Consider the following 16,149-nt stretch of genomic DNA (forward strand, 5'->3'; position numbering starts at 1 on the left):
CTCTCCTTCTTGTCAAATATCCACTTAGGCCTATTCAATTACTTTAGAATTTCAGTTGACATGCTGAACTATCTTCTCTATTTCTATCACCCTAGTATTCTCTGTGATTCACTTTCAATTGTGGTGCGAGTTACCATAATCGTTTGGTTTTCTGTCTTTTGAAGATCCTCTGTTCCTTTTGTCAAAGTCCACTCAGGCTGATTCAATTACTTTAGAACCATGCTTTGACAGAATAATTTTTTTTTATCTTCTTTTCTACTGTTAGTTCCACTCTAACATATTAAACGTTAGGCCTATCACTTCTACGGTAGTTAACTTCACACCAACTTTATTCTCTTTTGCTATTATCTGTCTGCCATTCCCACTCATCTCATGCATGTCTAATACAATCCAAAACCAAGACATCTGGTGGGGGTTGCAAAGAGGATCATACCATCTTCACCTCAAGTTCATGAAACCGGAGAGAATCTCATACCCCCTGACCTATGAATGGGCAGATGATAACAATGTGAGAAATTTAATGATCAATACAGGAACCCAACATCTGGCATCGGAAAGATGTCTGTGTAATGTAAACCATCTCACTGAAATATATAATGAGTGGAACCCAAGTATAGTAACATCCTCAGAATAATAAGCATCAAGGAATAGAAGAAGGGGAAGAATCATAGTAATCTGCATGTACCTCCACTGTGACCCACAACACAGATGGAGTAACAAGAGTATAAATGAATGAGTAAATAGAGACATCTGTGATACACGTGTGAAGACTTATGTTGATTGGTTCAGCTCTAACTCCAAAACTCAGCCACTGGGAACTGACATCCATATGGGGGTAGGATGAGGGATCCTAATCGAAGAGGTGAACTGCAATTTTGATGGCTCACTCCCATATTTCACAGTGGAAGATATCTCATTATCTACACTAGCAGAACATCACCATCCTACTCTCAACTGAATGGTTTTATAATCATTTATGTATATTATTTGTTTTTCATTAACACATTCAGGCAGATGCCTCCACGATTCACAACCGCAGTAGCTTGGAACTGGAAAGTGGTAAGAACTCTCAAACTCCACTAGAAGAAAAAGGGGGAGTAAGTGTGGTAGAGAGTCTGGAGGAACGACAACACCTGAGACAGTGCACTGGGTGACCATACCAATTTATTAAATACAAGGCAGGACAGGGACAGGCAGCTATCCCCTTCTGCTTTACCCTTGTAGTCCATGGGTGAGTGTGGTCTGGAATGGGCAAACATATGAAGCAAACCCATCACGAGAATAAACTTACAAATGATCTTGTGCAACACCCCATCTCCGCAGTTGCATGGCCATGAAATCATAATATGCAAGTCAACATGGTCTTACAGTGTGAATTTGAATGGTTAAAGAATACCTGGTCAGGCACCACTTGCCACAGAGCGGAATCCAAAAATAAAATGAGGGCCATGCCCCTGAAAAAGAAGAGGTATATATACTAAAAGGTGACTTATCCAGTCACAGTCTCATGAAAGAGTGAAGAATGGCAACAGGTAGATAACAGTACCCTAACAAGGAAGAAACAGCTACCCAAAGCAGAGAATTGGAGATGAACGTATAAGATGTAGACCCCAATGCTCAACATACGAAGTATCTCCAATGGATGGCAGGGTAGACATGCAGGGAAAAGGGAAGGTACATGATCAGAGTGAAGACACCAGGAAGTGATGATGGGAAGAAGGAGACAAGGAATAAAAGGCCAATATAATCACAATCTAAACCTAATTGGTAAGGGAGGAAGGGAAAATATCACAGACAAAGAAGTGGAGTAAGGGGAGGAAATGGATTCAATGTAAGGAGCATTGAAAACAATGAAGCAACCCACAACATGTACTAGATAGAGAAGGTCATCTGGATCCCACTGAGAAGAAATGTGGAAGATGGTAAAAAACAAAAAAGCCGAAAGAAATATACCACACAAGCCACTAAAATGTAGGTTAATAAAATCAATCTAGAACTGAAGAAACAAATCGAGCCAAAATAGCCAAGAAAACCAAAGCAGTGCTGGCCAAGAAAGATCAATCAGAAATACCTGAACCGGTGTGACATGGACACACAAAATTTTAGGAAAGAAGACTGGTGGAATGAGTAACAACTCATGTAAACATGTCTGAACTTAATGACAGCCAGGGTAAGTGGATGATGAACCAGAGATCAGAAACAAAAGAGGTAACTAACTGAGAAGAGATAAAAGATTCCAAAACTTCACATAGAGGAATACCCCCACAGGAGGCAGAGCCACCAAAAATTAGGAGGATCGAGAGGTCACTCCTTGGGAGAAAGTGTGTCAAGACTGGAAAATCAATTAACAATGAGGACAAAGCACCTAGAACACGATCCTCCAGGAGACTTGTGTCAAGTGTATGGGTTAAAAAAAAAGAAATCCACTGTTTACCTCAAAGGGAACAAGTAGGAGTGTTCCCTTGGTGAGTGATATAAGCCACCACCATCAAAAAGTCAAAAGAAAACAGGATTAGTTAAACTGGACAAGAAAAAGAGTATGAACTAAAGCACCTCGGACTGGTAGAAGTGCTTAGGTACGAAGGGGATAAGACCTTTCAACTGGAGACCATTAACCTGAAGCCTCCTACCTTTGGAGATGAGCATCAGGCAAGAGAAACATTCCAGAAGAGGGAGAGGAAGCAGTAAACCTGATGTCATGAGGATATGTTCAACTATCAACGCATATAGAGGAAGAGGGAAGGATGAAAATTAAGAGGAAAACACAAAGTAAAGGCTTGATTAACAGAAAACACCTTTGAATGCATTCAAGGAGGAAAATGGATAGTCCCGTTGGAGGGGTGTATAAATACACACCCCAAAGAGACTAGAATGTGAGGTATGTAACAGGAAAAAACAATTACCCGAGTATGTTAAGACTACCCCCAGTTGGAAGGAGCAAACCAAAGCTAGACATCTAATGAATGGTGTTTATAAAATCCCCCAAATGTGTGAAAGTCAGGTAAAATGCTGACCTCCCCACAAAAGACATATGGAACCAAAACAAGTCCAAAGGTAGACACAAAATTGGTACCTAATCACGTGGTGAAAAATACAAAGATAATAATGTGTACCATGGACATTATAAGTCCTGCAGAAACAGCCTATCCAAATGTGATCAAAGATGACATATTAAAGCAGGGAAGATCCAAGAAGTGATTGAGGTAGGACCTATCAAACCAGAACTCCATTCAGCATTGAGCAGACAAGATGAATGAAGAAAACCCACAGGTAAGACAGGTAAAAGACGGGTAGGTGCCGAACATATAAAATGAATAAAGATGATAATATCTCAGAATGAGACAAATTAGTAACTAACAAAAAAGAAAAACAATTGAATTGTAGATACCCCATGTGATGCTAAATGTACATGAGTAACCCAAAAAACTGACCGGTGGAGAGAAAAAAACTGACCATAAGACCCTATTAGCAGTGAAAGGTAAACAAACAGCAGTGTACCACCCTAAAAGTAAAGAAGCCATGGGTAGAGGGAATGAACTGAAGATGACAAACATCCCAATATGAAGGGAAGAAGGAGGAGATATCCCTAAATATAAGTGGAACACCGAAGAAAGGAGGTGGAAGGTCAACATTAACTGTAGGAGTGTTGATAGGGTAAGACAAAGCTAAAAAACTAGGTATAGGGCAAAATAGATAGGATTAACAGAGATGAGAATGACATAAAATCAAGAAGAAAATCTGCCTGATGGTAAGCCAAGGCAAAAAGAATTAAAGCCTGTATAGGACAAAAACATATGTATGTGATGTTATGTGTTGAAGAAAAGATATTTAACCTAATTATTGATTAACCCGTAAATAGAACCATGGGTAAACCAAAAATAACAGACACTTATTAAGCCTAATCGAACAAGATATTTAACCTAATTATGGATTAATCCGGAAGTAGAACTACAGGTAAACTGAAAATAACAAACACTTGTAAAGCCTAATCAAACAATACAGAACAAAAGATATCACTAGGCACTAAAAAACTTAACCGAACAATAAGTATGTACAATATTGGAAGAAGTTTATGCGGACCCCAGCTCAAGGGTTCCACACAAACCAAGTGAATAGTAAAAGGATAAAAGAGGAATAATAGCGAAAATGAAACAGACATGATTGTATAAAATTAGGGGAGTGTGTAGTAACAATAACATATGTATGAGACGTGATGTATGGAAGAAAAGACAATATAGTTAAACTAATGCTTGATATACCAGTGAGATGAAATACAGGTAATCCTAAAAGAACAAAGACCATGGTAAGCCTATGCAAATGGTACAGGAGAAAAGATACAACTAAGACTAATTGCTAACCTGAACCTGGCTATGAGTATTAACCAATCTAACAAAACTTGTGTTATGGAACACAAATAACTACAGATAATAATATTAATGATACAATTATTCAACAACCATAACAATAGAACGTCTTATTTTTTCAGAGTCAGTGGACTGTATTTTAAATGTGTGGGCCTCCAAACTCAAGGTAAGGCCTGAAAAAAGTCAGTTCATTGGACGGTCAATCTCCCGACAAAGTAAAGCCAAACATCTTCCTGCAGAGAACCGTGAACTGAAGCCTGTGTAAATGTGCTAATAGAACATATAACCTCCAAAGTAGTAATGTAGAATTCATTATGCAAAATGAATAACCAAACACAACTGTGTTGGCAGAAACAAATAAAAAGTTTTTGTAATGAAGTAATAAGTTCTGTAACAAGGAAGAAATATAAAATAAGTCCACTTTGGAGTAATTCAACAAGTTACAAATATCACTATTAATTTATTCCAGGTAAGTGGGAGTTTCAAGGTTTGTGGCATGCAAAAAAAAATTTGTTGCATACAGAGGGCACCACTGAACAGGAATAGCTATTTATGTGTGTGTGGAGGTAATGTACCACATTGTAAGTTTCTGTAACAAACATTATTCAACTAATTGGATATAGATTTTTAACAAAATGTAGTTAGGGGTTTTGAATACAGGATTCTCTTAATAAATGATAGGAAAACAAAAGAAACACAGATTTAATGTATACTGAATGTTATCCTAAATCATGCAGTTGATGCTCTCTGATTTTCTATAACAAAGGTTTAATTCTATGAGAAAACATTATTCTTAGTCAATGTTAATGAATAAAGAAATGTTAAGGAGTACTTATACTTACCAGTTGTACTTTCTAACCTAGAGTCAAGTTGTTGCAGCTCTTTTTGAAATTCATCTTCTTCTTTCCCACTCATCACTTCATCTTTTAAGTTATCTAGATGTATTTCACCATCAACACTCTCACTGAACTCAGAAATAACCTCATCATGTTGTAAATCACCAGGCAGCTCAGCTGTCATTCTGACAAATGTGTTCTGAAATACGTATTCAGAAGATCAGTAATGAACAGCTAATGCTGGCACTAAATGTAAGGCACAATAAGATACAGGTGGCATTTCAGTGTTATTGGTATTTATGAAATTTCCGAAGTTTATGAGATAATATCTTGAAACAAGGTTATTTGAAAAACACTCATAATACCAAAGGTTGTTGAACAATAGCATGAATACAATAATGCTATGAATGGTAAAAGCAAATACTTTATTAAAATTAATAATCAGTAGAATTTTTGAAAGAATTTGGGGGTGGGAGCAAAAATGTGTCAGCATATAGAACATTTTCTATACTGTGATTCTTTTATTCATCTTTGAAGAAAACTATAATAATCTTGCATATATTATTATATCCTGTAGATCTTGGAGGGAGGGGCAAACCAGGATCTGGGGGACAATTGTTCACTTGTACCAAAAATGACATCTCTGTTAATAATTTTTATGTATATTACAAAACAAATATAAAGTCCAATAAAATCATTGTACACTGTATGTAGAAGTATATCTGAATTAAACTGTACAAAAACACATTTTGATTCAAATTTCCCTAGAGATGTTTTACTTACCTACACAGTTATAAACACAAGATATTTAAGCACTTGAAATGTTATCCAAGGAAGAAAAACATAGTGCTAAAACAGTTTACTGGTTGGTGGTACTGAAAAGAATAACAACTCACACTAACACATTTTCAGCCATGTGTTAATATGGAGCTAGATATGATACAGTTAAGATACTGAAGTTAATAGATTTAACCCACATTTTTCATCAGATAAAATTATCTATACATTTATTTTTTATTTGTCCTTACAAGAACAACAAATAAAATGTATCAGATATGAATCACTGCTCTGAAACCATACACATTTTGAAATTCATAAAATCTTCAATCATTATTTACCAATTTAACCAATTTGAAACATTCAAACACTTGTACAAATTTCTTGATCATATGACCAAAACAAAACCAACCAAAAATCTAACTAAAGTAATTTTCTCTTATAATTACTAATGAATATTAATAAAGCTCAAGGTTAACACCATGGACTACCAATGATAGTCATATAATATGAAAAATATAACTGGTTTTATTACTCTAATATGTCTGTCTACAACTTAAGGTTGTTAATACAAACATTGCCTGCATTGATTAGATTCCACTTAAATATAGATCAGAAAGATTATAACAATACTGTCTAAATATTACCTCAAAACTATATAGCAATTTTTTTGTGTCAATAGATGTAGAAAAAAATTCAAATTTAAAAGTAACTCAACCTTTTCTCTTACTTCATCACAGTTCTTTTCTTCTTCCATTTTCACTTTAACAAACCCAAAAACAGAATGTCCTTCTAAGGAATTACTTTTTCCTGTTTCAAGAGATGCACATTATATATACTAGTGTATGTAACAAGATATAATGTAATAAATCTTAACTATCTACTGTTACATAGCTAACACACTAGTTTTATAGTCAACTGAAAATATATTTCTTCAAAACTAGTTAAGGCTTAAATTTTATGCTAGAAAACTACCATATTATACTTGAAATTTCAGTCTGTTATTCTTTTTTTAAAGTTCAAAACAATTAAGAAATGTTTACTTGTAAAGAATAATAGATCAATGAATTCATTTACGAAGTGATCAATCATAAACTTGCATGATCATCCATCAATGCCTGTTTAACTTTTTGATAAATCATTATCATTATTATAAGATACATAAATTAAATATACCTTATTCAGTTATTGTCTTTGTTACAATATTTGACACAGAGTAATGTTTACTCATATCTAATCCTGATGTAAGTTTAAGATAAAACATTACAGTGACATACCACAAAAAGAACACAAAAGTAAAATATTTATCAAGATTCAAAGGAACTGTTCAAATACTTCTTTTGAAACACTGTATGTGTGACAAGTCAAATTGTTCTCAGTATCTGGTAAATTATGATAAGTATGATTAGTGTATAGGCACAAAAACTTGTGTGGCACGTGATGAACAACCTTAGTTCTAACCAAGGATGTATGTGATAAAAATGAACTTTATTTCACAATGAAAATTGCATTAATTTATTACCCATAATAAAGCAACTATAAATTAAAGCAGCACTTTGTCATTCCAGCAATAAAATAACATTTTTTTCAAATCTTGGCCAAATACAGCATTTAGTAAAAACACTGAAACAGGGGTTCTTCACATTATAAGATAATATAAAATAAGGTAAAAGTTTAAAATAATATTTGGAATGCAGCTTTCAATGTTTTTTTAAATATTCAAATTTTTGTGTGAATTAATTCATTTGCTAAATCTGTTAGGTAATTTTGATGTAGTACAAGGTGTATTTTTGTTAAGGCTACAAATTTTATATTTTTTCAAATCATGACATTAATATAATATACAGAGTTAAAAAATAACTTATTACGAGTAGTGTATGGAGATGTGTTAGAGATTGTAAATTATTACTCCACACATGAAAAACAACTTTATTATAAATAGCTGAGGGTACCCATTAAGAAAGTAAAACTTATATAAAAAAACAGTGTCAGATAATTTTCCCTTTCCTTCTTTCTTTTGTTACTAAATCCCTAATGACCCCATTAGATGCTAATTGCATACCTTGCTTCGAAGAAGGTAATAATTGACTCATTTAACTGATTAAGTACTTGTCTTTAGTTCAAAGCTAAAAGTTTATAAAAAAGGAGAAATGTGCCCAATTTCAGATGCCTTTTTATTTCCCTTCTTATGTAAAAATTCTAAAACAAGATAGCCTGTGTACATTATTGTACAGTTTACAGTTACCATACAAAAATTATAGCAATCAGGTAAACCAACTATGGGTGATAAAAGCCAAAACTCAATAAAACAGTGGAAATGTGCCCTATTTGGGGGTTTGTTTACCCACATTTTTAGAAAAAATCCTAAAACAAGATAGCCCATGTATATTGTCCAACAGTTTCTAGTTACCATACAAAAATATTATGGTAATTGATTCAGTCAACTCTAGGTGATGGATGCTAACACACACACACACATATAATAGATCATCTTTACAGTATGAATAGTGTGTGTGTGTGTATGTTAGAGATTGTAAATGTTGCTCAATACCAAGCATATCTCAAGTCCATGAATCTACAATACATATCAAGTACCTTGTTAGTTTTTTGCTTTATGTTACTTGATAACAGTAATTCTTTATCATGCAACATTATTTCTATACATGATACATTTCCTTAAACACAGTACAAGTGAACATAACACAAGCTACATAACATTTATGAAACCATCACTTAATCTGTTAACTCAATAATATCACTGAATGCGCAAACTTATGTTAAGTATAATCTGTATAAAGTAAATTTTGTGACATACACAGAAATATACAAGTACAATTATGCTCTCTGATTTGCTTATGTAATAAACTGAATAATAACAGATATTTTCATACTATTTTATGTGCATTTTCTAAACCTGTTTTTTTTTTTATAGAAAATAACTATATATATCTATATATATATATATATATATATACTGAATAATTCTGCTATCTTGATAACACATTTCTAATATATATGTTCTTGCTTATTTCATAGTTTACTGTCCTGAAAGAGATAAACCCATGTAGAGCATATGTTACTTATTTCAATGGTTAAATTTCTAAGAAAGAAAAAAGTCCATGTGTTAATTAGTGAGGGTTAACTGTTTGAGTTATGATACTGTATATCAAGTACTATGTTTGATGACCTTGATTCTTTATATGACATAGGGAACTGATATAAACAATAGTTCCAATTTAGATTTATGAAATTTACATAAAAATAACTGACATGGACTTCAACCATCTTCACACAAATAGTATATTGTATTAAGTTGCTAAATTTTGTGATTTTGATATTGAAGAAGCTAAGGATCTGAAATTAAAGCATTTTGTTATGACAATAAAGTTTTATCTTCTAATACTGTTGTGGCTGCTATTTACAAAATAAAAATGTTTTAATCAAATTTGTGAGATGTGTTAATGGATGTTAGTTTGCCACATTGTTAGATTAAACACCAAGCATTCTTATATTACTGCTGGACATATTATGGCTTTATTCTGTAGGAAATGAAACATTTACAGTGAATGATCTAAAAGATATAATAATTAAAAAGGTAACAGTCACTATAATAGCAAGAATGATCTACATTAAAAAACTTTTGTACTTACTACAAGGTGATGTTTTTATTCCTTCATTTTTTAGGAACTTAACATCCAATAAAGTACTTTGTTCTTCATCAGATAAGGGTTCAACTTTCATCTTCAGTACTTCCATGATTTTATCAGTATGTTACTTGGGCTTACAATATACCAGGCCTTGACAAATATTTTCAGATCTGGTAGCCAGGTCCAATATAGAAAAGTTATGGAATATATTTTGAGTTGGTTGTATGGTTAAGGTATGAGACATACAGTTATACACTAAAAAACAAAGGGTTCATTATTAAACTTTATTATATAACATATTATGAAGTTAAACTTCAATATGTGTAATTATTAAAATAGTAGACTAAATAACTGTAATTTAGGTGGATTCTTGCAATGAATGAAAGTAAAATAAAAATAATCATTGAGATATTGATAGGCCAAGCAGGTTTAATCTACTCATCACTACAACACTGTATAACAATAAGCAAAGGATTTTTGGTGTGCCTAACCTAACTTCACTACTGTTTGTACCGGGAAATGGGGGCTATATTTATTTACTTTCACATCAATGAATACATGCTAACAATCACATGATATCAACAACCACTTGATAGTATTGTCTGAGCTAACTGCCTTTGGTCCCGTCTGAGTCTAAACACAAGCACTGATTGGTTGAATTGAGAGAAAGAAGGGAAAACAAAACGGCACAAAATTAGTAATGTTGTACAACCGCAGCACTTCATTCCTGAAAAAACATAAAGTAATGAATCCACTATTACTTACTATCATTATGTTTTAGTTATGGTAGATATAGTACCTGGTGTTGTTTACAGTTATGTTATAGCTAGAGTAGCATTGATAATACTACTAGTTTGATATTTATTATTAAACTGATATACCAAGTATTGATAATACTACTAGTAATTTATCTACACAAGTTTATGAGGGAAACACAATTGCCAAAAAACTACAGGGTGCATGTGCAGGACAGCCTTGAAGGGCCAATGGTCCCTTGTTGTTAATAATATACAAATCCACTAACCTCAAGAAAGTTATAGTGTAGCCATACTAGGTGTTTTTTATCTCCTTTATTTAATAAAGGGAGCACTTAAAGTTAACAAAACTCAGGTTCAAAAGCAGGACATCAATCAACAAACGTGGCTAAGTTCCTTTTGTTCTTGTTTCCCATTGTTCTATGAAGGCAGGCAGTGATTTTTTCCACTGACTAATTAGGTGATACCTCAAGAATACCTTATTGCCTTATTTTGCTGTGGGACCGACTATCAGTGATATTGATAACACATATACACTGAAAGAGATGAAATAACAGATCCTTTTTTATGATGCTCTACTCTCTGTCTAGAACAAATTCTCAAATGTATATATATATATTTTAAAACAGATCATCAGACAGACTTTCAGATTTGTCACTGTCATCTCCCTCAGTTGAAATCTTGTAAAATGCTCATTTTCTTTTGGATTTATTTATAAGAGAAATGAAGATTGCATTCACTACATTTAAAACATGTCTTGATCTTCTTGTTATTTAATCAATATTTTGAAGCTACGTGTGAATGTTTTATTTAATTTATATGGACTACCTATACAATAAAAGGTTGTTTCACCAAATATACACTAGTAGTTATGGTGATTATATAAGTACATTTTGCAAATTATTACTATCAAACATTTGAAACTTCATTCGGTAAAGGATTCCAAACCTTTGATGGTCAAAATCTACCCTTACAGCCCCAACTCATTCCATAAGTCAACCACCCTCTTAGAAAAATAATACTGTCTTAGCTAGCCCATCTTTTTCAAATCTTAAACTTGCATCTTCTTATCCTGTTTTAATCAGACACCTTTATCCTGTGAATCCTCTGCATGAACTTGTAAACTTCAATAAGATCACCTTTTACTCTCTTGAAGAGAAAATTACATGTCTTAACTATCCCTTGAATCATCCTAGTAGCACTCCTCTGAACCCTTTACAATAAGGAGATATCCTTTGTTTGGTAAAGAGACAAAATGTACCCAGTACTAAAAGTTAGATCTAACTAGTGATTTATAATAGAGTTACATATTTTGGCTTGTAATCAACAATAAATATACACTAAAATCTAATAGTTTTACTTTGATGGCTTGAGTTATTTAACCACCAGTATCACAAGTCCTGCTACTGAGTTGGTTTTCATCAATAATAAAAATTATGATAACCCAAATGTATTACTTTGCATTTATTATAATTAAAAGCCATCTGTTATTTATTTACCAAATGCATCAACTAATTTAAATTCTCTTGTAAAGCAGCAGCATCTTCCTCAAAGATAGCAATAACCAAAATCTTAAAAGTCATTAGCAAATTTAAGTAATTTATTGACCTTTCCTTCATCTTTATCATTGTTGTATATCAAAATGAGCAAAGATTCTAACACTGAGTCTTGAGGTTGCAAAGTTATAACATTAATACAGTTTGACTGAACTTCACATATAAACACTACTCTGCTTTCTTACATCCAGCTACTTTTCTATCCAATGAGCTAACTTATCCCCCACTCCCACAGAGATCACTGCTAGCACCCTTTACATTATCACTTACTCTGTAGTCACGTCTTCCAACTTAGCTCCTAGATAGCATAATCTAATTATTTTCTCTATATTTACTGTTCCTAACTGCCTGAAAGTCATTATTAGCTACCTTATCCCTTGCATGTAAAAGCTTAAGTTCCTCTTGAAATCCTGCTGCCATTTCCACAGACTACACTTCTTGTCATTTATACTCTATGTAGGATAGTCTCCAATTTCTCCTTGAACCTGCAAACTGAAAAAGAATTCAGGAAAATCACTTGTTGGCATCTGATCACCTTCAAAACTCTAACTTTATTTCTTGATTAATGAAAAAAATTCTTGGCAAACGTTTTCCCAGTAATTCATCTTGCAACAGTCTAAAAATTTCTCTTCAAGCATCACAATACAAATGCCCTCATCTGTCCCTCTTAATCATTTAATTATTTTCTGAAAGCCAATAAAGTAGAAGCAAGGTTTATAAAATTAGCTCTATGCACAACACAAAAATTTAGAGAAATTTCCTGAATAGTATCTAAAGACTATATATATTATACAAGTTATAAATGGTTAAGATATTTCCTATAATTTCTACTCTTTCAATTATTTCTGCATTGTAAGTTAACAATGTATCTGAAATAGCATTATTCCTAGCAAGTTTTTAACCAATTGGTAAAGAAAACAGTCCTAATATTTCAATGATTCAACAACAAATTTATGCATGTAATGTTCTTACTAATTCATCCTTAGTGTAGCACTTAAGAATATCAAAGCCTAACACTACAAAAATAGCACTGACTGGTTAAATTTATATAAATAAACGTCAAAATTTGTGTGTATACATTTCCACATTTCTTGATCAACCAGCATCAAGCTTGATACAGGATGACAGGACGGGATGTTGGACCCCCCATCTAATTTCATATTGATAGAAGTCTTGCCAACATGTATGTCTTTCTTTTCAGTATTGGTACCTTTATGTATTTTTATCGCATTTTTAATGTTTATTATGTTAAAAAAAAACAGAAGCTCAATTTCGTATCCTTATTTTACAAATGAGTTTCACCCCTCCAATGGATGGGTACTCCAGCAAGTTTACAATATACAGTTATAAAGAAAAAAAATAGCCAATACTTATGTGATAGCAAAAAAAAAAGCTTTTGAAATTTTTTTACATAAAATATTATAAAAAATCCTCCTACTGCATAATACTTCTTAACTTCCAAAATATTACTAAAAAAAGGCTCAATTTTTTGGATTTGAATCTTAGAAAATGTACACAGAAAACAAAAATGTTTAATTTTACTAATAGAACTTCAATATTACTATATAGTAAGACTAATATAAAAATATATATATTTGTCAGTTTTATATCAAAGCAAGTTATTAATATACACAAGAACTAATAAATAAATGAACTAATAAAAAGAATTAAATAAATACAACTACTTTAATATACCATTCTTACTTATAATGATTATAATCCATTGATTCATCAGTTAGGTAGCCTTGATGTTAGTGACATATTTGGCCATAATCCTAATAATAGCTAAGTTTGGCAGGGGTAAGAGCTTTAGTCCTAAATCATATATTAAGTTAACAATGCAAAATAATCATTATAATAGAAATATATGATAATAGAAAGTATATATTAAATATTCTAACCAGTACTGTTAATTAGTGAAAATGCTAAATAGTATACTTTGTAATTAGTTTGGTAGACTATTTTTATTTAAAATGGTGATAACAATTGTATGAATATATTGGCAGAACTTTTCTAATATTTTCTAATCTTAAAATTAAACTTACAAAACAGAAGCATGTATTTTAGTTACATTTGGGCACATACTTGGTTGCTATAGTAACATAAGTTATCTATATATTTTATTGTTAGTATTTTGTTACAGAGTCAAGAAAAATCCATTAATTATGAGTTTTACTGTACTGGTTATCATATTCTACAATTAATTTTAGTAATGCTTTACATCATTAACACAAAGAATTTAAGAAACAGCATTTATTCTAGAAATTATTCTTATTCTCAATTACAACCGTATATAAGTTTTTTGAACTTATTATGTGTGAAAATACCTTAATTACCAGTAATTTATGTATCAAAATTTTTTATCCCTGAAAACAAGTCAAAACATTATTCATGGTTATCACTTATTAACATTAATTCTTAAATCAAGGTATTTTACAAATTCTAAAAGAATTAACAACTCAGCCAAACATGTATTTAAATTTCAATAGAGTGGGGGGGGGGGGTAATCTATTTTGTATAATTATTGTATTTTGTGAGACATATAGTTGATCTTTTCAAATTGATTAATGTTATAATTTATAATAATTACTATAATATATAAGGACCATGATTGCCTTTTAATTTTAATGCTGCAATTAAAACTACAAGTATGTAACCAACTCATTAAAATTATGCACCATAATACTTGTATTAAAAGTTAAAACTGCTGAATATGCAATGATTAAATATTAAAAAATATGCATTATGTGGCGAAATTTATAATTATGCAACCCTTACAAAGGCCTAAACTAAATTAAAACACTAAGTTGTAAGAGAATGTTATTGTTACTGTTAGACATATACACTTTCACCATCAGCAGCAACTTAACACTTTTTAATCTTTATCTTCTAACAAATAACAACAAACACACTCGTAAGTTTAAGCTTTTGACGTATTTCGAATTGAATTTGAAGTCCATTAATCAGAATGCCCTATTAGTAATAGTAATATTTATTATTCTGACAATGACAGATTTGTGTGACGGCCCATTGCAATGACAATTTCGTTTGATTTCAAGAAATATGAAAATAAATTCAACAAACCATATACCTAATACAAATATAAACTCACACACCTGAGTTGGCTATGAAACATGAGGTCTGAGACGTTTAAACTGCAATACTAAATATTACACGATCTGACACGCGTCTCTCACAGTCACATTACAAAAATCTTCAAATGTCATTTGAAAACATCCTGAACAAGCACTACACTGCTGGACATGCGCAAAAAATGTCATAAAATATTTATACCAAATAAAAATTTGGAGACAGCTTGACTGAGTAATGATGAAAACTTTATTATAAATGTACGACGTTTTATCAAGTTTATATCAAGTTCATGTATAAGTAGTTTACACTTACAGATAAACATGAATACATGTATACGAAATGACTTGTGTCTAGACTTGTGGTAATCAAGAGTTGGTCGTAAATTAGAAACTTTTATTTTATGACAAACGAAATGGTGACTTTTGACGAAGTTATTCTCAAAGTAAAAAGGGATTTACACATAATCTATAAGGTAATATTAATAGAGAAGTAGTTGGAAGCACTACAGTTTCTTAATGTTACAATACAACATACTTTTGTAATTTTGTGCCCATTAATAATGTATAAGGTAATTAAGCGTTTTGTACTGCTTACTAACAATCTAAAATATCTTGTTTGTTTTATAGCAAAGCCACATTGAGCTATCTGTTGTAACCACAGCGAGGAATCGAACCCTGGATTTTAGCGTTGGAACTTCATAGACTTTTCGCCGTCCCACCGGGGTTCTAAAATGTCACTCTTCCCACAAACTGTCGCTAAAATTAGCACATGTTTACAAGTTTCCAACATCCCGTTAGCACAGATATCATAGGTATGAGGAGAACACCAACACAAAAAGTTACCTGAATGTCACTTAAAATATATCATAAATTAGTTGTAGGAAGGTGAAAAGGCGCGTTGCGTCTCGGTTATTCATCATCAAAGGTCAGATTCTAACAGGTAGCGTAATATCGATACATTTATATTATTGTTACGACAGCGGAAGTAGTGCGACGCTAGTAACACGTCATGAGCTTCTAGAAAATTCATGTCCGTTCGTGAAGCCTCGAGTGTTTACTAGATGTGCGGTATTCTTGTATATAAGAACGCCAAGAAGTGACGGCAAGAATGGAATTGAATTT

At 32.2% G+C, this 16,149-nt stretch overlaps 1 protein-coding gene across 4 annotated transcripts in view; it reads right to left on the reverse strand.

Annotated features, from left to right (window-relative positions):
• Positions 1 to 15,320, reverse strand: part of LOC106472180 (zinc finger protein 345-like) — a 29,347-nt gene extending 14,027 nt beyond the window's left edge. For 3 of the 4 annotated variants that reach the window (XM_022400783.1, XM_022400781.1, XM_022400782.1), the window contains exons 1-5: positions 15,052 to 15,320; positions 12,305 to 12,427; positions 9,628 to 9,794; positions 6,696 to 6,787; positions 5,207 to 5,399 (exon numbers count right to left, since the gene is read on the reverse strand). In XM_022400783.1, coding sequence (XP_022256491.1) covers positions 5,207 to 5,399; positions 6,696 to 6,787; positions 9,628 to 9,733 — 391 coding nt within the window. In that variant the 5' untranslated portion in view covers positions 9,734 to 9,794; positions 12,305 to 12,427; positions 15,052 to 15,320. The remainder of the gene's footprint in view (positions 1 to 5,206; positions 5,400 to 6,695; positions 6,788 to 9,627; positions 9,795 to 12,304; positions 12,428 to 15,051) is intronic. The other variant, XM_022400784.1, reaches the window with a different exon arrangement.
• Between the last annotated feature and the right edge of the window lie 829 nt (positions 15,321 to 16,149).

This window comes from Limulus polyphemus, unplaced genomic scaffold (assembly GCF_000517525.1).
Source record: "Limulus polyphemus unplaced genomic scaffold, Limulus_polyphemus-2.1.2 Scaffold5141, whole genome shotgun sequence".
NCBI classification, from domain to species: domain Eukaryota; kingdom Metazoa; phylum Arthropoda; class Merostomata; order Xiphosura; family Limulidae; genus Limulus; species Limulus polyphemus.